The 21,613-nt window shown below is 51.6% G+C and overlaps 2 protein-coding genes across 2 annotated transcripts; one reads left to right on the forward strand and one right to left on the reverse strand.

Annotated features, from left to right (window-relative positions):
• Window positions 1–8,100: 8,100 nt before the first annotated feature.
• On the reverse strand, window positions 8,101–10,265 carry AIRIM (AFG2 interacting ribosome maturation factor). Its single transcript, XM_064172451.1, has 4 exons — window positions 10,009–10,265; window positions 9,740–9,919; window positions 9,251–9,369; window positions 8,101–8,897 (listed from the first exon to the last, which is right to left on the reverse strand). The coding sequence occupies exons 1-4, from the start codon at window positions 10,263–10,265 to the stop codon at window positions 8,830–8,832; spliced, it is 624 nt and encodes a 207-aa protein (XP_064028521.1). The 3' UTR covers window positions 8,101–8,829.
• A 228-nt stretch (window positions 10,266–10,493) lies between these two features.
• Window positions 10,494–16,786, forward strand: CDCA8 (cell division cycle associated 8). Its single transcript, XM_064172638.1, has 10 exons — window positions 10,494–10,702; window positions 10,781–10,909; window positions 11,191–11,231; window positions 11,596–11,671; window positions 12,939–13,078; window positions 13,374–13,453; window positions 13,928–14,026; window positions 14,198–14,324; window positions 15,087–15,173; window positions 15,518–16,786. Exons 1-10 carry the CDS (start codon window positions 10,621–10,623, stop codon window positions 15,560–15,562), a joined length of 906 nt encoding a protein of 301 aa, XP_064028708.1. The 5' UTR covers window positions 10,494–10,620; the 3' UTR covers window positions 15,563–16,786.
• Window positions 16,787–21,613: the final 4,827 nt, after the last annotated feature.

Consider the following 21,613-nt stretch of genomic DNA (forward strand, 5'->3'; position numbering starts at 1 on the left):
AGCAGCCCTCCCCTGTATGTTTTAGGCACAGGACTGATCTGACTCGGGATGACTGAATCACCTCCCTGCCTGCTGCTAAATACCTGTTGAACCTGAGCACACCTGGCCGGGCTGGTGGCACCCAGCACCCTGCAGGTCTGTGCTTGCTGTGGGCGGCACAGGCTGGGCTCTGGTGGGTGCTGGGGCACCCAGCAGCTTTCATCACACAGAGCCTGCTTGAAACAAGGGCTTGTAAATGCAAGCATCCCCTCTGCATCAGCCAGTCCCCTGCTCCACATGAGAGATGTTTCAAATGATAGCATTTGTCTTTAATAAATGGTCACTCCACAAACTGCCTCCTGTGGGAAACCTGGGCCCTGTAAGTGGAACCTGATGTTTCCATTTGGATCTAATGCATTTGCTCTGGGATGGATACCAACCCCTCCTCTGGTTAATGTCAGCCTAAGGTGTGCAGTGGGGCTGGGTTACTGTTTATGGAATCCATCGAGCTGGGCTTAATCTCTTTCAGATCCCACAGCTCACAGTGTCTGTATCAGCTTGACCTGACCCAGGGACGAGAGTTGTTCCTCACACCCTGCCGAGTCCTGCGTCCAGTTCTGGGCTGCCAGTTCAAGAGAGAGAAGGAACTACTGGGAAGAGTCCAGCAGAGGCTCTGAAGATGCTGAGGGGCCTGGAGCAGCTCTGAGGAGAAAAGGCTGAGAGACCTTGGGCTGTTTAACCTGGAGAGGAGCAGCCTGAGAGGGAGTCTGATCAATGCTCAGCAAGAGCTGAAGGGTGGGGGGCAAGAGGATGGAGCCAGACTCTTTTCAGTGACACCCAGCAAGAGGGTGGGGTTCACATACTGGAACCCAGAAGGTTCCCCCTGAACAGGAGGAGAAATTCCTTTGGTGTGAGGGTGCTGAACCCCTGGAACAGGCTGCCCAGAGACGTTGTGGAGTCTCTTTCCCTGCAGAGATTCCAAACCCACCTGCCCATTGTGATCCTGGGCAAGCTGCTGTGGCTGATCCTGCTTTAGCAGGAGGGTTGAACTGAAGGTCCCTTCCAGCCTGCACCATTCTGGGATGCTGGGATTCCTTTGCTGGAGTTTCTGACATCACCAACACTCAGAGGAGACAAAGAGCAGAGCTCCTTCCATGGCCACAGAAAGTCTGAGTGCAGATTTGAGGTTCTTCAGCCAAATGCTTTTCTCAACACCTCCATGCTCCCTTGTGTGCCTCTCGTGCCTCTGCTCAACACCACTCTGAATGTGGGCAGCTTGGATCTTGATGTACTTCAGTAGGAAAACACTTCCTAGATAAACCACACTTCCCCAGCTATTCAGTAGACACTGAAACTGCTCAAAACACTTCTCATCAGGTGCTGGGCTCATCCAGAGGATAATAAAGGTACTGAGCATCTCTGCACTTGGCTTGAACAAATGCAAACCAGGCACAGAGCGATCCCTTGAATGCAAGCCTCAGTTTCGCACCATCAGTCACATTCCAGTGCTGACTCACTCAGGTATTTCTAACAAAAGTGATGAGATAATCTCTGTCCCATGAGAGCTGCTCTGCTGATACCTCCTGAGGCTTGCAAGGGAAGCAGAGCACTGCCTCATCTCTTGCTAATCTTTGCGGAGATCCCTTCTCTGGCTCAGTCTCGCTGAGGGACTGGAGATCTTCCAAATAACCTCAGCAGGTTTAGGAATCAGGTTTGGAAGCATCACTGCTTTGTGTTGCTGCTGGGGAAAGCAAGGCAGGTATTATCTGAAGTTTTATGGAGTCATAAACAAAGGGATGAGAAGAAATACATATTTTATCTAGATTGCTCTGCTCCCCCTTTGCTACCAAACAGTTCCCACCACAGCAGCACAAATGAATGGAACCACGGAGCTGAACTCTCCAGCCCTCAAGATGTCCTGTTTGGGACCATCCAGAAAGGCTCTACTAAAGCCAGCTGCGGGCAGGGGCAGCTCCGGAGCTGCCAGCACAGGCGCAGGGATGTGGCTGCTCCACATCCCCGCGGCCAGGGGGGAGCTCTCAGCGGGGACCCCCTCAGTGCATTGCTCACAGGACTGGCATCCTCCACTAAGCCCTGGTCAGAACCTGCAGCTTCCTTCAAAGCAAATGCCCCCGGGGATGGGAAAAAAAAACCACGAAGAGAGACTGACCCATTTGAGTTCCATCTGCTGGAGTTTAGAGCTGTTCTCCCTGTAATTGCCAACAGACAATGTGAATTGCAATTAGCTAATTGCTTGCTAACTTTCCGTTCTAATAATAGTCATGTTCCAGAGTTATACAAGCTTGGAGGCTGCTGCTGTTCCCTTGCAACTGGCAATAATAAATAATATCAGATTCCCTCAGCATTGCCCTCCCTTCCAAGTTTCATCCCCATGCAAATTGCTCCAGCATGTACTAATCCCTGACGGGATGGCAGAGGCATCAACAGCATTTATTTGTAGTTCAGTGCACTGGGAGTGCTCAGCACTTGCACGATGATGTGGCACCAGGAAGCTGTGACTCCCCTGTGCCACTTGTCTCTTCTGCCTGGCCAGCACAGCAGGTCTGGGAGGTGCTTCTCGGTGGGGCTGGGCAGCAGGAGCCAGTGCTCTGCATCCCTCCTGCAAGTTTGGGTTTGGTTTCAGGGTTTTAGAGGTTTGGGGATTGGTTTGGGTGTTTTTGCTTTCCTTTTGAAGGATCAGCTGTGGCTCTGGCCCCTGTAGTGACATGTTTCATTACCAGTAGCTTCGATAATGTCAGCACAGACCTAAAGTGGAGCTTTGGAGAACACACACCACCCAGCAGCTGAGCAGGGCTGGACCCCAGCAGAGCTCCTGGTGGGAATTGGGGTCAGGTTGGGTGCAGGACCTCAGCATTCCCAGGGCGAGGAACTCACTTCCACATGGGTGAACTTTCCTGCACCCCTCTCTGGGCTTTCTAATCTCCAGCTCGTTACTGCTGTGCAGATGTGGCTAATTGAGAAGCACAGCAACAGCCTGATCCAGCGGAGCAGAGGCCAAAGAAATGAGCAACAGCATTCCCTGGCGCGCAGGGGACTACCGAGCGTGGCCCTGCCAGCGCTGACATCCCTGCAGCTCACAGACTAATCTGATTAAACTCGACCAAAAAGCCTTTTAGAGCTGGGGGAGTCATGTCCAGCAAAAGCTGGTCTGGATTATTCCCCACGCCTCTGGGTTTTTTCCACGTCGCTGCCTCCTCACCGCCCTGCACCTCAGGGACGCAGGACCCTGACTGCCAGGCACAGCCTGGGCATGGCAGCATCTGCCCCAGATTGCCCTCACTGAGGGGCTCAGCCCAGTTGGAGCTCTGAGTCCCACAGACAGGAAGCTGAGGCTCCTTTTTGGGTCCCTCTTTAGCAGAACTTCTCTGCCCCCAGCCCCCTGCTCCAGAGCTGCAGGCTCCCTGTCTCTGGGATTGCCTCAGACCCTGCTTCTCTGTGCACAGTTATCTGGACTTTTCCATCCCTTCCTTCTCTCCTCCCCTGCTCCTGATGCCTGACTCACAGGAAGATTTATGAAGGTTAAAAGCATTCCTTGTGCAGGCCACACTCCACAGCCCCATCTGCCCACTTTCACAACCTGCTCTTCCTGGGGTTTGGGCAGAGAGATACCAAAAAACAAACTAAGTTCTCCTTTGCAGGGTCACCCCAGGGGAGCTCTCCCCTGACTTCTTGAGGGAGGAAAACTCTGCACAGAGACCTGGCCTGGGCAGCTCAGGATGCTGCTTTCAACACATCTCACCTTGAGCTTGGCACCAGAAGAATCTTTGCAATGCCTGTTGGGCCAGCCCCTGGATTTCTGTTTTGCTTTCAAGGTCAGCTCTGTTCAAACCTCTTTGTCATTTCAGTTTCTCAGTGAGGGGACAGAGATGGTGGAACCTGCTTCTGGGGTAACTTGCAAAGGAAGGAATTGAGCAATGATTTCTCAGGCACCCAAAGTAGTACAAATCGTAGGATTCATTCCAGAGCCATGATTCCTCTTGCATGACAATGGAGCCATCCTTTCACATCCAAAACGGGGATGTGAGGCTCTCTGCCAGTGCAGGCAGGAGTGCAGTCACTGCTGTCCCCACGGCTCAGGTGCACAAGGCAGGAGCAAGGCACTTCTTGCTCAGAAGAAGTAGCAAGACACCACAAGCTGGGGGAAGCTGGCCAAGGGAACAGCTTTGCTTACTTCTGCTTTGGCTTCCTCTCTGAATGTTTTCTCTCAGCCCTGGTTGATGGGTTTCAGACTGAGGGAACATTAGGAAATGAGAAGGAGAAGGCCATGACACATTGCACACAGTGCCAAGGAATGGCGGTGACGCACAGCAGCTGGTGGGGACCCTGGCGAGCACCTCACCGGTGCTACTGCATGGAGGGACCCTCCATGAGACCCTTGTGGTTCCCACCTCGGCTACCCCAGCATGCCCACAGCCACCAACTGCCTCCCAGCACCAGCTGCAACTTCTCTGCTCACACCAGAAGCTGGAGACAACCACCTGCTGCTCCAGACTTGCTGCAGAGGTGACACTGGCTGGGGCCAGGGGACAGGGTCTGTGGCATCTCCAGAACAACCCCCTTAAGGGATGGTAGAAAGGAAGGGGTGGCAAGAAGTGGGGTGGCAGGAAAGCTTTCTGGAGCTGGCAGCTCCACAGCACAGCCCATCCTAGGGGCTGAGAGCGTGCTGCAGGGCACAGCTCCAGTTTGGGGCGCAGTGACAGGGCAGGTCACACAGAACAGAGCAGAGTGAGGAGCTGCAGGGAGAGGGGAGCATCCCTGCTGCTGTGCCATAAGAATTACTCCCAACAGTTACTACCAGGTGTTCTTGGAGACAAAGCCATAAGGTTTGACCAGCTTGAATTCATCTCCTAAGCTCAGGAGAGAAGTGCAAAGGTCCCAATGTTCAGTGCAGAGCTGAATCTGGTCTCTGGCTGACAAGTGGCCATGGACTGCACACAAAAATGCTCTAAAGCTGACTGCACCAAATGTTTTTTCTCCACCTAACACAGTTGTTTGGGCTTCAGTTAGAAAAAAAAAAGAAGCCCTGCATCTTGTAGTCTTTAATAAAGCTCTTGGCGAGCAGTTCAAACACTGCTTGAGGCGGGGAGCAGGAGGGAGAGAGACTGAATTTATGGGAGCAGGAGGAGATCATTTGCTTCCACAGGAATTGGAAAAGATTAATAGTGTGTGAAGGCTCTTGGATTCATTCCTCACATAGCAGAGTCATCAGCAGACTCACCGGCTTGATGTTCTTCATTCTGCCTTCCACAGGTGGCCCAGGGACTGTCTGGGCTGTGGAGGAGAGACAGAGAGCCCTCCTGTGTCAGCCCTCGGGGAGGAAGGTGGCTGCAGTACCTCGGGGGGCAGAGAAGTAGAGGCTTACGGTGCTGTGACATGGAAGAGCTACCTGAGAGTTCTGTGAGTGCTGTTTGTGTGAGAAGGCAACAGCAACTCTGGAGCTGGTGGGAGCACAGGGCACAGAGAGGGTTGGTCTCACCAGCACACACCTGTCCCTGGACCCTAGGACTGTTCCATAGCAAGAATCCCCAGAAGAGAGCTGGGGTTATTTAGCCTGCAGAAGAGGAGGCTCAGGGCAGAGCTCATTGCTGTCGACAATTACCTCCTGAAGGGAGGTTGTAGCCAGGTGGGGTTGGGCTCTTCTCTCAGGCAACCAGCAACAGAACAGGGGGACAAAGTCTCAAGTTGTGCCAGGGGGGGTCTAGGCTGGATGTTAAGAGGAAGCTCTTGCCAGAGAGAGTGACTGGCATTGGGATGGGCTGCCCAGGGAGGTGGTGGAGTCACCGACCCTGGAGGTGTTGAAGCCAAGCCTGGCTGGGGCACTTAGTGCCATGGTCTGGTTGATTGTCCAGGGCTGGGTGCTAGGTTGGACTGGCTGAGCTTGGAGGTCTTCCAACCTGCTTGATTCTATGAATCCAAATACAGGGAAGTTCTCTGTCCTATCACTGGCATTTTGCAACCAACATGTGATGTGCAAGGTAAATCCTAAAGCAAGCAGGAGAGGAATTTCCCAAGTCCTACTGATCAACCCAAAGCTTCTTTCCAACAGCCAAAATCCACAGCTTTGCTGCACACCGAGGGCAGTGGGGGAAGGTGAAAAGCCACTGGATATATGTGGGAACCAGAGTGGTGCTTAAAACACTGCACTTTCAGGCAGCAGCAATGACTTCTCAGAGGCCATGCTCAGTCTTATTTTGCAAATAAGATTAGGAAATACAATGTTTGCCTGGTCAGAGAATCAATGAGGGACTTGAGCAAAACTGCTAAACATAAGAGTTCCTGGACATCTGGAAAGTATTAGCCAGGAAGATGCCTGGGACAAGGAGTTCAGGCGAGTTCAAGAGACACCTACTGTAGATTTGTTTCCACAGAAGGAGGGAGGAGGAGTGAAAGGGTTGAGGGGAAAAGCAGGAGGGGAGGATTGAAGCAAAGCCTAGGCAGGACTGGCTGAGAAAGTGTGTGGTGAGAATAGCCTCATCAAGTGTAGAACAGGCAGGCCAGGAGGGCCTGCTGGGTTAGGTCTGGGTGTAGCACAAGGGACAAATGACCATGGCAAAGAGCTGCTCAAGTAGCTGCTTGTGCTCATCTTAGCAATGGTCCTGTGCCAAGCACGGCCATGCTGAAGGAAAGCACATCACTGCTCCTCAGCCCAGCATGTCCCCACTCCACACACATAGAATGGTCTGGCTTGGAAGAGACATCTGAAGGTCACCCAGTCCTACCTCCTCTGCAGTCAGCAGGGACATCCTCAACTAGATCAACTTGCTCAGAGCCCTGTCAAGCCTCACTTTGAGTATCTCCAGGGATGAGGCCTCAAATACCTCCCTGGGCAACCTGTTCCAGTGTTCCACTACCCTCACGGCGCAGAACTTGTTCCTGACATCCAATCTAAATCTGCTCTTCTCTAGTTTGAAGCCATTCTCATCCTACAGGTCTTTGTGAACTGTCTCTCTCCTGTGGAGCTCACAACTCAACAGGACTAATGCCAAGAGCACCAAACACTGAGGCGTGACAGGAACAGAGCTGCTGCAGATGGGAGGTTTGCTTGGTTTCTGAGCGGGTAAGGACTCATACAGCCTCTTGGGCCCAGCAAAATCAGAAGAGTTCTGCTTCAGGCCAAGATGAAAGTCTCAAACAATATGCAAGAAACCCACAGAGGCTCATGAAACCCATTTTGGGTTTATTAAGTGACTCATGAGGTTTTTTATTACATATTTCTGCCTCCGACTCACTTTGCACTCGTATTCAGGTGCCAACTCCTTTGTCTTTTTTCCTAACTACAAACCCTTGTAGTAAAAATTCCACTTTGAATTCTATTTAGCTTCCCTGAGCTCACAGTGAACCAAAGCTTTTGAGTTTATTTTAGAAGTGTGGAGTTACTCAGAGCGAGTCATTGCTGAAGCAGAACCCTGCAGAGGCATCAGACACTGAGTTTCAGCTTATGGGAAAGAGCAAACTCACTTGCTAGGAGTCAGATGCCCTCTAGAATTGCTTGTGGGTATTCAGATTTGTAACTGATTCTAGTTTGTGCTTTCCCTGCAAGTGAAGAATGAGTATTTTCAAACTAGGTGAGCAGGAGGTAAAGCTGAAAAATCAAAGCCTAAGCTTCTTGTTTCCTGAGAACCTCACTTAACAAGGTAGCTCCAGCTGCTAACTTCCCCTTATTGCACTCCTGAAGGACACATCTGCCTGCAGGAACACCTCAGGAGCTCTGCTCCAAAAACAAAGGCACTCAGAGCACAGCCTACAGTCACCCTTCAAGCCCTCTGCAACGGACATGTGGCTGTACATCTGCTCCCTGTTCTCCTGCTCTCCCTCAGCCCAAGCCCAGAGCCAAGCAGGTTGCTCATGCAGTGCCAGAACCCTTCCCTTGGTGAACACAGATTCCAACCCCCCGGAAGCCAAAACAAGGACTCCTCTTTGCAGTCAGAGCTGCTCGTCAAGCACCGTCCTGCGCAGACCCAGCAGCGGCTGGGCAGTCCCAGTGGTCCCCTCTAGGGCCCCAGGGCGGCTCTGAGAGATCGAGCAGTGCCCTCAGGTGGTGACAAGGACTCCTCGGGCCCGAGGCCACCTTCGCCATAAAAAACAGGGAACTCACACATCTACAACGTGCCCAAGGGCAGCTCTTTATTTGGGCTCCTCTGAGAAGCTACAGTTTCCGACCAAACGTAAAAGACAGGTGTTCCCACAAGTGCTCCAGAGGACGCATGCCCCTGGAGCTGGCAGCTGCTGCTGTCCCAGAGCATGGGGTTCTAGGACTGTGATTTAACCCTGTCCCAGCACAGAACCCAAGGTGATACAGACCTCAGCACACTTGAAAACTGCCTGTGAGCGACCTCAGGCCTTCACACACCTCCATCTGTGCATTTTCAAGCCAGATCCACTCATTCTTCAGTGTACAGTGCTCAGAGGCATAAGGCACAAACTGCTTCTAAGCCCTAACTTGATAGCTTTTATTTAGTTCTAAGGACAGCACCCAAGCATCATGATCACAGGCCTTACATTAGGCTCACTGATTTGGGGCACACTTCACAGTCCCAACATATTTTTGAGCACACAAAACATCCACAACAGGCAGATGAAAGGGCAACCTCTGCAGCTGAAGGTGACTCTCTGACCTTCACAGCTTGTTTAGCTCAGCCTCTTCCTCAAACACCAAGTCCATTTCTACTTCAAAACAAAACAGTCCAAACAGTTCTTGCTGAGGCAAGTACCCAACTCATTCAGCTTCCAAAAACCACCCCTAAGGTTCCTCAGGTTAGTGTCTTCTGTGCCATCTCGGGGCACACCAGACTCTTAAAGCTGGTCAGTGTCAGTCCCTCCTGTCCTCCATCAGGAACCTGGAGAGCAGCACAGCTCCCGGTGGTTGTCCACAAACAGAGAGACCTTGAGGAGTGTATCTGTGGTGGAAGAGGCAAAAAACAACCATGAGCTTCATGCATTGTTTCCTGTGTGCTGTGCCCACAAAGTCAACTCGGTTTTCAAAAGCAGATAAGAAAGATGTAAGCAAACCTAACTCATGAGGCCAAGTGAAACAATCCCCCAGCTCCTGTAACACCTTAATCATGATGCTCCCAGCTGCACCCAGGCTGTGCTGGGCAGTGCTGGCAGCTCACAAGATCTCAAAGTCAGTCACAAAGCTGCAAACCAAGCTCTGTCACCCACTGCCTGCTGCTGAGACCGAGGCACAGCACCAAGCCTGGGCAAGCTGGGGAGAGACCTCAGCACAGAGCTCTGCTCTAAGTGCAGCTACCTTGAACAACGTCTCCCTTGTAACGCTCCAACACCTTCTCCCATGCCTGTGGGAGGGCTTCCATGTCCATCAGGCTGTCACAGCTGATGCGGAGGAGAAAAAGTTTGCTCTCCAGGTAGCTTTGTGCTCGGTAAGGACAGCAACCGGTAAGGACAGCAACCGGTAAGGACAGCAACCGGTAAGGACAGCAATCGGTAAGGACAGCAACCGGTAAGGACAGCAACCGGTAAGGACAGCAACCGGTAAGGACAGCAACCGGTAAGGACAGCAACCGGTAAGGACAGCAACCGGTAAGGACAGCAACCGGTAAGGACAGCAACCGGTAAGGACAGCAACCGGTAAGGACAGCAACCGGTAAGGACAGCAATCGGTAAGGACAGCAACCGGTAAGGACAGCAACCGGTAAGGACAGCAACCGGTAAGGACAGCAACCAGAACAGTCCCCGCCCCGCTCAGCAGTGCCCGCAGAGCCCCCCGGTGCAAGGATACAGGTGCCGGTAGTAGCGCTCCACGTCCTGCAGCCCCTCCAGCACATCCGCCAGCGAGGGGCAGCGCGGCCCGCGCCGCAAGGCCGCCTCCAGCCCCAGCTCCGCCGCCCGCTCCTCGTACAGCCGCAGCACGGCAGCTCCACCGGCCCCCACGGCGTCCCGCACGGCCCGCAGCTCCGCCCTGCACGGCAAAGCGGGCTGAGCAGCTGCGGCCCAACGCTGCCGCCACCGCTGCTCCCACCGCTGCTCCCACCGCTGCGGCCGCCTCACCGCCGGGCACCGAGCTGCTCCAGCAGCGCCTCCGCCGCGCCGCGCTGCTTCCGCCACAGCCGCTCCTGCAGCTCACCGAAGGCCCCCAGGGGCGAGCCGCTCCACGCCAGTCGCTGTGCCGCCCGCATCTGCGCCGCCAGCCCGGCCAGCGAGCCCAGCAGCGGCGCGCAGGCGGCCAGCGCCTCCCGCCAGGCCCCGTCCAGCCGCGCTACCGCCGCCGCCCACTCCCGCAGCGCCGCCGCCGCCGCTGCCGCCATAGCGACCGCCGAGCCGGAAGTGCTTCTCGGGCTCGCAGCATCACGCGGCCGTGCGCGGAGCGTCGATTGGCTGTGCCGTGACGCGCGTGATTGGCCGCCGCGCTCGCCGCGCTGATTGATTGGCTGTGCCGCGACGAGCGTCATTGGCCGCCGCGCTCGCCGCGCTGATTGATTGGCTGTGCCGTGACGAACGTGATTGGCCGCCGCGCTGATTGGCTGGCCCCGGCGGCGGTTGGGTTTCAAAGCGCGGCGGACGGCAGCGCTCCCGGCCCCGGCTCGGCCCCAGCGTTTTGCTGATCGCGGTCCCCAGCGCGGCCCCGCTCCCCATCCCGATCCCGCTCCCGGTCTCGCCGCCATGCCTGCCGCGCAGAAGAAGAACGGGCCGAGCGCACGCGAGCGGAAGCTGGCGGCTTTCCTGAAGGACTTCGACCGCGAAGGTAGGCCGCGGCGGGGCGGGGGCGGGAGGGGAGCGGAGCGGGCCCGGAGCTATGGCTGAGCCCTCTGCGTCCCCGCAGTCAAGAGCCGGGTGGAGCGGGTGAAGATGAACGGGCAGCAGCTCATCAAGGAGGTGGAGAACCTGTACGACATGGAGGTGCTGCGGCTGCCGGTAGCGATCCGAGGGATCAACTGGGTCGATCACCACGGTACGGGACAAGAACCGGGGACGGGACTGGGGGAGGCGTTGGGGCAAGGTTGCCCTTGCATGATAGTAATTAGCAGGCGGATCTTTCCGTCCGGACTGCCCTGCACAGCCGCTCCGCGGGTCGGGAGCTCTGCTCTTTGTGCCAGGCTGCTCAGTCGCTGCCAGGAAAACCGGTTTGTGCTGGTTTTCTGCGCCCTGGCGGTGACATATTGCAGTATGTTTGCCGGCTGTGCAGGTTGTCCTCGCCGCGTATCGGAATTTTACCGAATATTTTCTTTTTAGTTAAAGGAGGAAGCAAAAAGGCGTTGGAAGAAGCAGCAATGGTAGGTACCCAGCATAAGGAAGGGGTTTTCTGTGTAGCAGAGGTCACAGCGATGTAAATGCTGCGTTAAGACCGAACAGTGGGAGATGCCTGCGAAGTCCATACGTATTTTTCAGCAAGTGAATGCATTTCTGGCTTGGTTGAGTAGCATGGAGTGGGTGAGGTGTAGCTGCAGCTGCTGGACAAGGTGGAGTCGCCCTGCAGCACGCAGGGACCTCGTGTGCTGTTGTCACCTGCAAAATAGCTTGAGCACGACAGTAAACATGGAGATATTCTTGCTGTAAAATCGAGGGGAGGGGGAGTCTCTTCTGCTTGGCTTTCTTGGGCAACTCTCCTAATGGTGTCATGACTGGTTTTAATTTTAGGTAGACCTGGAAATAAGAGAAATAAACAAACTGACAGCAGAAGTCATCCAGACTCCTTTAAAAGTCGCCAAGAAAGGTCAGTTTGAAGTGTCATGATGAGCTCAGCGAGATGAAAGTGTAGCATAGTTATGTACTGTGAACATTGGTTCAGTTGTTGCTTGCATTTCTCAGTGCATCTAAAGACAGGGTAAGAATCCTGCTTTTAGTCTTATTATCTGCAGTGGCTCTGTCGCCAGCGTTGGGGAATCAAACTCCTTAGCACCTCTGTGGTGTCAGGAAGCAGCAGAATGTCTGTTTGCACAAGTCACTAAGGGGTCCCCAGACCTCCTCCTTTTTTGGCACCAAGAATGCTTTTAGTGTTTTCCCACCTGGCTAAAGTCCTCTACAAGAGGATCTACCATCAGCAGCTGCACCATTGCACATCAACTGCCTTCAGAAGAGGGCTGTGCTGGATACCACCCCAGCTCTTCCTGGGTTTGTCACAGAGCATAGAATCAGCCAGGCTGGAAGAAACCTCCAAGATCATCCAGGCCAACCTATCCCCCAGCCCTATCCAGTCAACCAGACCATGACACTAAGTGCCTCATCCAGGCTTTTCTTGAACACCTCCAGGGACAGTGCCTCCACCACCTCCCTGGGCAGCCCATTCCAATGCCAATCACTCTCTGTGAAGCAGTGTTGTTAAAGAGCATACAGGATGACTCTGCTGCATCTGTGCTCCCCTCCCTCTTTCTTCAGAGGAAGAAGCCCATTAAAAGCTCCATTTTTTGCTCCTTGAGTAGCAGTGGAGCCAAGGCTATAAATCTTGGTGTGGATTAGTCCTTGGAAACAAGAAGCTTTTTAGTCCTTGAATAACTTACAGGCTGAACTAGATGATCTCAGAGGTCTTTTCCAGCCTCAGTGATTCTCCCAAGAAATTTTGCCATCACCAATCCCTGTTTTCATTCTTCCCTATCCTTGGTTTGCATATTTGAAGCACACAGGTGCTCTTTGAACTGATGAGGACTCATATTCCAAACTAAAAATCTGTGAGAACAGCTGATGGCAAACTTGTGACAAACAGTAAAAATGCTTCAAAGTCTGGTGCCCAAGCCAGAGTAACCCAAACTCTTCCTCTTTAAGGACTGACCTTTGAAATGTGACCCTCAGGTAGAAACTCTACATGTTCAAACACTCAGGATCATTTGAGACAGTTCTTTGTCAGCTGCTTGGATTACACTGGAAGTTAGATCTGAGGAATGTTGCTGCCAAAACCATTTGTTTTCATTTACTGTTTACCTCAAGTGCTAATTAATAACACCAAGCTGTTGACTTCCAACTGAGACAGCATTTCCTCTTCCTAGTGGTTAAAGCCAAACAGAATATTGAAGCCATTGAAGAAGTAGCAGAGCCTTCTTTGCTTCCTCAAGCCAAGAAAGCAAAACATGACAACGAATGTATTCCAGACTCAGACACTGAAAACTTCAATCCAAGAACTTCAAAGGTAAATAGTTCCTAGTGGTGGCTTTATTCTAAGATACAAAGTGCTTGCTGAGCTGATGCCTATGATGATGCAAGTGTCCAGGATCTTTCAGAGGGGGCTTCAAAACAGATACCACTTCCTGAAGCTTCTAATGACAGGAGAAGCTCTTGGAAGCTTGTTTGTGGTTTTCTGGATTCTTGTGCTGTACAAAGGAGCCTCTTGAGTCAAGTGTTTTGTCTGGGAGCATTTTGTTCATTGTGGACTCAGCTGTGAGAGGAGAGGGAAGTACCTGATTTGTGAGTAATGTGTGTTGCAGGTGAAGGCCTCCAGTAAAAAAGTGCCTGTGTCCAGGAGCAAAAGAGCTCCTTCCTCAAGAGTGAAGCGCATGAGTAAAAGGTAAGAAAGGGGAGCCTGTCGCTGGAGTTGAGATGGAGAATAAATGCAGAGGGCTGATAGAGCTCTTAAAGGGAGTGGAGGCTCTCTGATGTTGTTATGCAAAATCAGTTGATCTGATAGTGAGTAAAGAGCAGACACCTTCCTCCCCTGTGAGGAGCAGCTGTCCCTAGCTCTGGGGTTCACTTTTGGTTAGTAAGCAGCTCAGTTTTTCTGTGCTGATAGCCTCGTTCAAATCTTTGCTAAGGTGTCTTTGTTCAAAGTATTGTGAACAAATGTTTCACAGAATTGTCAGTGTTGGAAGGGACCTCAAAGATCATCCATTTCCAACCCCCCTGCCACAGGCAGGGACACCTCACACAGGAGCAGCTTGCACAGAGCCCCATCCAGCCTGGCCTTAAAAACCTCCAGGGATGTGGCTTCTAGCACACCTCTCTGGGCAACCTGTTCCAGTGTTTGTTTATTTCCCTTTAACAGGTCAAGCAAAAACAGTTTTGTCACTCCAGCTACTGGGAGAACAGTCGATTTCTGTGCTTGGGGAGGCACCTCCATGGTCACACCCAGATTTGATTCCAGGTTTGCATTCTCTTCAATCTCTCTTAACCTCTTGTATGGGGGAGTGCCTTGCCTGCTGCTTTAACTGTTTGCCTGTTTGCAACAGGCACTTTGAACCTGAAATGAAGGGCTTGTAGTCAGAGTGCTTTGAGCATCTGCAGTGGCATCACTTACCTGCAAGCTTTGTTTCAGTGTTTTCAAGACCCCAGGCCTTCGTGTGCCCACGCTGAACGAACGCGTTTACACCATCTCTGCCAACGGCAGCCCGCTCGCAGACAGCAGTGACGTCTTCATCACTGTCCCTGTTGGAGGAGGGGAGGTAAACAGGAGCTTTACTCTCAAATTGGTGCTGAATGGATAGCTGGGAACGTGTTTAGAGGCTTTACCAGCTTCAGGTCATCCACTCTGGTCTCTTCAGTGGTGCCGCTGTGTTATCAGGGTGTTGGTGCAGCTTGGTCCTTGCCTTGGGGGATATTTAGTCAGAAGCAGGAGCTCTTTCAAGGTCATCAAAGCAGAATTGCTTAGGTTGGAAAGGGACCTCAGAGATCATCTACTCCAACCTCCTCAGCATGAGCAGGAGCACCTCTCAGCTAGACTTGGCTGCTCAAGACCTCATCCAACCTCGCCTGTAACGCACCTCAGGGAGTAGGCATCCATAGCCTCCCCGGGCAACCTATTCCAGGGTCTCATCACCCCTTGCACTGAAGAACTTCTTCCTAAGACCCAGTCTAAACTTGCCCTCTTTCAACTTCAAACCAGACACCTATTGCCAGACACCCTTATGAAAAGTCCCTCTCCAACCTTCCTGTCGGATCCTTTCAGGACCTGAAAGGCAGCTGTGATGTTTTGCTGTGTGTTTAAGTGAGGTTTAAAGTAACTTCTGCTGGCAGAAGTGTTAGTGCACTGTAAGAAAGGTACAAGATGAGCTTCTAGTCAAGCTGAAAGCACTTCTCTGCCTGTGCACTTCTCTTGCTGTGCTCAGACTCAGATTTTATTTACTCTTAATTGAATCTTTCCACTGCTTCCAGCTTGGTGAGAGAAAAGAGGAAACCTAAGATTTGGTTTGGCTTATTTTTCACAGTGCCTTCGTTTAACAGCAAATGATTTGACCAGAAAGAATCTTCTCCATCTGAATCCAGAGGCCCAAGGAGTTATGAAGAAGCTCTCAGTAAGTCTTGTGTATTTTTGTCAGTCATGACCTGAAGTTGAAAGGCAGCACTGTCCCTGTCATCACTTACTGGATTGTTTAAGTTCATTTTTCCCTTTTTTGCTTGTATTTTGGTTCATGTCAGTGGTCAGGAAGTGTGAACATGAGGGGTGGAAGGAAGGCAAGTAGCTTTGTTACATCTACTTTGCCACATGCTGTGGATAACACCTGAGGTTATTGATAAGAGGTTGTTGTAAATGCTTTGAGAAATTGCATCAAACCTGAAAATGTCTTCTGCTGTCAGGCAGAAACTGAAGTGTCTGTGGCATATGTCTGAGTGCTGATTCATTTCCCTCTCTTCCTAGGTTCGTCTCGCACAAGCTTGCAGCGTTACAAAAAACTACAGATGAAACTTGGAATGCTGAGACCTCTCTGTAAATACAGAAAGTTACCTCGAGGACTGCTGAGACCTCTGTAAATATGGAAAGTTAACCTTGAGGACTGCTGCCTTTAGTTTTTGCTCTAATTTGTGTTTTCCTTCCCTCAGTTTACAGAACGGAAGTCAAGAATTAGTTTTTCTACCTATAATATGTAATGGGATTAGAATAGATTGCAGCATATATATTTTTTTTTACAGGAAGATAAAACTCCAACTTTTATTTCCTTCAATGGTTAGACCAAAAGCAAAAACAGCTCTCTTGGCCTGGCAGAGCATCAGGCTGGGCAGAGGAGTTGTTGTGGTATTTGGCAGACAATGAGAGCAGTGAACACAAGTGACTGGAGCTTGCATTTGTCTGGGTGAAGAAAGCAGCAGATCAGATTTGTGCTTCCTTCCAGGTGTGGCCTTTCTCTGCAAATGCCCTTAGAAGTTGACTGTCACAGTGCAGAACCTGAGCTACCTAAAAGCAAATTCCAGAGGCTGAATGGGAAGTGCTGTAGCTCAGGATGCTGTCATGAACAGCAATCCTGCAGCAGCCGCTGTATTTTTAACTGGCTTGCTGTAAGCAAACTTAATGCATTTTGTTCTTAAAGAAATAAAGGATCCCTCATTCCTTATAGAAGATGCAGAAGTCTTGATCTATGCCAAACTGGTGCCAATTCCACTTTAAATGTCACCCTGGGAAAGGTTGCTGTATGGATTTAAAGTGTCAGTGGGAGCACACATCTGGCTTAACACTTCCACGTGAAATGCAGCAGGGGCAGAAGCCTGGTCTCTGCTTTTCCTCCACCTGGTCTCTACTTTTCCTCCACCCACCATCCTGTTCCCAGCCTGGAGGGGCAGAGCCAGAGCTGCACAGAGCACTTGGCTCTCTGTGGGAAGCTTGCATGAAATCTTCAGCTGTAAAAGACTCACTCAAGATCCAGAGTTATTTTTTTATTGTGAATCATTGCAGTGCTACTGGATGGGAGAGGAAATTTCTCTTGTCTATTGAATGAAGGTATGGGGTCCCTCAAAAGCCTGGGCAGCTTTGGTTCCTGAAGCATTACCTGGGGTGGACCAGAGTCAGATGTGTAACATGGCATCTGCAGGAGCCAGGCTGAAAACCCTTCCTCTGTTTCACCAGGAAGCCAACATGAGAACACTGTACCTGGCATGTCAAAAGAGCAGTTGGAGTAAAGAATTTTACTCTCTACCTTGGTCTAAGAATTCTTTTCTAAAGTGAAGGCAGTTTCCTTGTTGGCTGGCACAATATCCTTTCCAAAGGTACCTTTTTTCCACTGATTTAAGCAAGAGGCCACACCTTGAGTACTGTGTCCAATTCTGGGCTCCTCAATTCAAGAGAGATGTTGAGGTGCTGGAAGGTGTCCAGGGAAGGGCAATAATGATGGTGAGAGGCCTGGAACACAAGGCCTATGAGGAGAGGCTGAGGGAACTAGGGGTGTGCAGCCTGCAGAAGAGGAGGCTCAGGGCACAGCTCATTGCTGTCTACAACTACCTGAAGGGAGGCTGTAGCCAGGTGGGGTTGGGCTCTTCTGCCAAGCAACCAGCAACAGAACAAGAGGACACAGCATCAAGTTGTGCTGGGGGAAGTATCAACTGGATGTTAGGAGGAAGTTGTTGTCAGAGAGAGTGATTGGCATTGGAATGGGCTGCCCAGGGAGGTGGTGGAGTGGCTGTGGCTGGAGGTGTTGCAGCCAAGCCTGGCTGGGGCACTTAGTGCCATGGTCTGGTTGATTGTCCAGGGCTGGGTGCTAGGTTGGACTGGATGAGCTTGGAGCCCTCTTCCAACCTGCTTGATTATAAGAATGTTGAGAGTGGGAATTTTTTGATGCTTGGAAAAGTTCTGCTTTTGGGAAAAGCCAAGGCTGCAGCACAGCTGAGAAGAGAGAGGGGGAGAAGCTGCTCTCAGAGCTGTAACCTGTGCTTTGGTGTCGTGGCTTGTAAAACAGCATGAGCATGGATTTCCTTTAGGAGGCAAGAGGGGCACGGGAATATTCTTGGAAGTCACCGAGAGGATTTGGCAGCTTCCAAGTCCTAACTGCAGGTGGCAATGTTGTAAACTACTAAGCTGCAAGCTCTGCTGTCTGTTGAATTCTGTTAACGTATTAATTAAGCAGGGGGGAGAGACACAACCAACCAATTAGTGAAGCTGTAAATAAGGCTGTAACACACTTGCTTTGATACAGATGTGAGTCAAGATTAAAAATGTCTTTGCTGGGAAGAAACTGGAGTGCTCAGTTGAGCTGAGAGAATTCTGTTGATTGCTGTCTGCTCTTAAAAGCTCCAGTCAATCTTCAGAGTCCTGTGCTGTGTTCCACTGTCAGCTATTTGGGTCTCCTTTAACGCTGAGAAAAGGACTGTTGGTAAATCCAGCAATTCTAGGCAGTGGTTCTGTTCCTGATGAATCTGGAGGGGCAAGGAGAGGCAGAGATGCTTTGGCTCCTTCAGATGAGAAAACCTTGTGTCATGGAATTGTAGAATGGTCTGGGCTGGAAGAGACCTCCGAAGTCATCCAGTCCAACCTCCCCCTGCAGTCAGCAGGAACATCCTCAACTAGACCAGGCTGCCAGTGTCATGGAATCACAGAACCTTAGAGGCTGGAAGGGAGGGACCTCCAGAGATCGAGTCCAACCTCCCTGCCAAAAGCAGGATCACTCAGGCTAATTTGCACGGGAATGCATCCAGGCAGGTTTTGAAGGTCTCCAGAGAAGGAAACTCCACAAAGGAAACTCCTGCAGAGTCCCTTCAGGCCTGCCCAGATCCCTGGCAGCCATATCCTCACTCCTAGCTCTAGGTGCCTGTGCCATATCTTCCTGACTCCTGGAGGCTGGATATTTGTGCCTTACTGAGCTTACCACTTCATACCTAACAGCAAAACACTGCTTGCAAAACAGCGTTTAGCACCTGGAAGTCTGGAGGAAGCAGAAGCTGATCTTGGAGGTCTCTTCCAACCTGGTTGATTCTATGAACCTGGTGGGGTCACAGCTGCATTTTAGTTTGGGTTCTCTGCTGGGTTTCCTGGGGTGGAGGCAGACACAGTTCCAAGTCCTCTGCAGCGGTGGCACAGGAAGCACAGCATCCCCTGCGCAGCGCAACCAGCAACACTCTTCCCATTCCAGCTTCCCTCTCCAATTGTCAAGGTGAGTTAATTGTGTCTGACATGAATTAAAGCATTCTGGCAGCTAATAGCTGAACAGATTCATCACCTCAATCCATGCAGCATGCTGCTGCCTGCACTGTGTGCTGCTCTAGAAAGGTGAGCAAGCAGCAGTTCATTTCTGTGTTTCATTGCTCGTGTGAAGTGTTGGCATCACTTTGGCCTTTTTGCACCCTGCATGGCAGCAGCATTTTGTTGGACAAAGCAGAAAGTCCTCAGTTCAAGTACAGGGGTACACAGGGGAGCAGGCTGACCTCTCTGTAGAGCTGGGAAAGGATTTGTGTCTCTATTTCCTGTGCTAGCTTGGCTGTAGTCTGAACTGCTCCTTAAATGGAGTGATGGGAAATAAAAAGCAAGGCAGGAGACAACTCTTCCCTCGGGCTGGGAGAGGCTGCATCCATCATGGACAGAGCAGCTCAGCCTACAGAGTCTGACATTGCCTTGTGTCAGCTGAGCTGCTGCCAGGTCTGAAGTGCTGTGGGCATTACTTCAGGGATTGTCCTCTGAACAGAAGCAGGCTGAGGGGGAGGAGTGGATGACACTGAGATGCCTTCTCCAAATACAGCTCTCACACAAGCTCTTCCCAAGAGCTGAGCTATGTGGCCCTCGAGGAGCTGTGCTTTGTGCTGTGAGGTGAGGTTCTGCAGAAGGAATTAAGCTCTCAGCGTTTTATGGCTGGGTCCTTGAGGGAAAAGTGGGGTTTGTGCTTGGAATTTCAGACCTGATGAACACTGCCCAGGGCTGAGAGCTGTGGCTTCCTTGTAGGAAGATGGTTTAGGGAGTAATGGCCATGGTCTGCTGAAGGATTGCTGAGCACTGACTTTTTAAAGGTCAAACCTCCTGACCTTCAAAAGAAGTTTCCCTTGGAACAGAGCAAGCTGCAGACTGCTGGTGGGCCTTTCAGCAGCACAGACCCAGCAGGGAGCAAGCACGGAGCAGGGTTCGTCTGTGTTTCACCAGAGCTCATGCAGTGCTGGATGACCACAGCCTCCCAAGGAAGGAAGCATTCCTGCCTTCCCCGTGTGGCTCCAGACGGAGCAGCCACCCCTCCAGGCAGGAATTCCTGCACACTCTGCCCTGCATGGGTGCTCAGGAGTTTTAGGGCTTGTGCTACAGCTTTGCTCTGGGTGTGAGAACTTCAGAGTTCGACCCAACCTCCTAATGGAAATGAGAAGCTGTTAATCTAAAGAAACAATGAGCAGAATGGATCCCCAGAGGGGAACCTTCCCAGGATGTGCTGACATTGAACTCCCACAAAGGGCCTGGTAGATAATGATCCTAATAGGTGGCTCTTGCAGGCAATTTGATAGATGTGCACCATCAAGCATCGTCAGAAATAGCTCCATATTCAAAGCAGGAGTTTATCATCGTGGACACCTTGCAGGTGGTCACTGATTCAGTGACATTGTAAGAAATAAGCAGATAACTGTTCCCTGCCTGCTGATGGAAGGGCTGATAGCTTAGAACAAACCAGGGCTGCCTCTAGGCAATCCTTTCACGCAGGAGGTTTTGATTTGAAGGTGCCAGGACAGGGTGCAGCTCCTCCAGCTGACCTCTGCACTTCCACCAGAAATCCAGGGTGCAGCAGAGGGCTATGAGGATGATGAAGGGACTGGAGGGCTGCTTTATGAGGAGAGGCTGAGGGACCTGAGGCTGCTTAGTCTGGAGAAGAGAAGACTGAGAAGGGATTTAATCAATGCTTATAAACACCTGAGGGGTGGGGGTCAGGATGGGGGGGACAGGCTCTGCTCACTGCTCCCTGGGATAGCACAAGGAGCAATGGATGGAAGCTGCAGCACAGGAGGTTCCAGCTCAACTCAAGGGGGAACTTCTTTACTGTAAGGATCACAGAGCACTGGCACAGGTTGCCCAGAGAGTGGAGTCTCCTTTCAAGGAGAGACTTTCCAGGCCTGTCTGGATGTGTTGCTGTGTGACCTGAGCTAGATGTGTGGCCCTGCTCTGGCAGGGAGGTTGGACTCGATGACCTCCTTAGGTCCCATCCAACCCCTGTGATCCACATTTCCTGGGTCTGCTGAAGGTGTAATGGGAAATGTTCCTTAGCATCCCTGACAGGGATGTGGAGTAGTTGATAGGATCATAGAATGGTTTAAGTTGGAAGGGACCTTAGAACCTCCAACCTCCCTGCCACGAGCAGGAATGACTCTCAGCTGGATTTGGCTGCTCAAGGCCACTTCACAGCTGAGCAAAGTGCCATTTTTCATAGGGCAAAAAGAATCTGCATCAGGAGATGAGTCCATGGATCCCAGGTCTGCTGCCAGCTGCCTTCCTGCCTGGCCCACAAGTGGCAAGACATGGCCAGCTGGTTCCTCACCCTGCTCCTCACCCTGCTGCTGAAGGGGAAGGTGCTGTTGGCAGATCACAAGACAACGATGAGGAGGCCCAGCTGGTGGTGATCAAACTCCTGTTGCACACAAGTGGCCTCAGTGCTGAAGAGCTCCAGACCCACCCATGGAAAGAGAAGTGGAAGATGGAGCAGAGGGTTCAGCTCTGCAGCTGTCTCCTGTGGCACATCTAACCTGCATTCTGTGATGGCTGATAGGAAGATGCTGAGTTGGGGGGCAGCCTGGGGAGCCTCCTTGCAGTTCTGCTTAAGCTTACCTTTGCCTTTCCCCCTCCTTTCCTTGCAGCTTTGGTTTTGGTGGGCACTTCTTTGCTTGGTTGCCTTCTTACTAACCAACAAAGAGTCAGCATTTAATTAACCTGACTGACATCATTTAGCAGTTGGGCACTCAATTAGGTGTAATGTGTTAATTAGAAGATGTGAGTGGTGGTGGTGGGTGTTGCAGGCTGGCATCTTGCTGCAGGGAAGCTGCATCCCCAGCGCTCTGTTGGGCTGGGCTC

Source organism: Pogoniulus pusillus, chromosome 37, assembly GCF_015220805.1.
Source record: "Pogoniulus pusillus isolate bPogPus1 chromosome 37, bPogPus1.pri, whole genome shotgun sequence".
Lineage (NCBI taxonomy): Eukaryota > Metazoa > Chordata > Aves > Piciformes > Lybiidae > Pogoniulus > Pogoniulus pusillus.

Excerpts from the sequence above, each read along its gene's own strand:
- CDCA8 (XM_064172638.1), top strand. The coding sequence starts at position 10,621 with ATGCCTGCCGCGCAGAAGAAGAACGGGCCGAGCGCACGCGAGCGGAAG. Across the intron at positions 11,232-11,595 it reads CGTTGGAAGAAGCAGCAATG|GTAGACCTGGAAATAAGAGA; the intron begins GTAGGTACCCAG and ends TTTTAATTTTAG. Across the intron at positions 11,672-12,938 it reads TTTAAAAGTCGCCAAGAAAG|TGGTTAAAGCCAAACAGAAT; the intron begins GTCAGTTTGAAG and ends TCCTCTTCCTAG.
- AIRIM (XM_064172451.1), bottom strand. The coding sequence starts at position 10,265 with ATGGCGGCAGCGGCGGCGGCGGCGCTGCGGGAGTGGGCGGCGGCGGTA. Across the intron at positions 9,920-10,008 it reads GAGCAGCTCGGTGCCCGGCG|GGCGGAGCTGCGGGCCGTGC; the intron begins GTGAGGCGGCCG and ends TTTGCCGTGCAG. Across the intron at positions 8,898-9,250 it reads CAAGGGAGACGTTGTTCAAG|ATACACTCCTCAAGGTCTCT; the intron begins GTAGCTGCACTT and ends CTTCCACCACAG.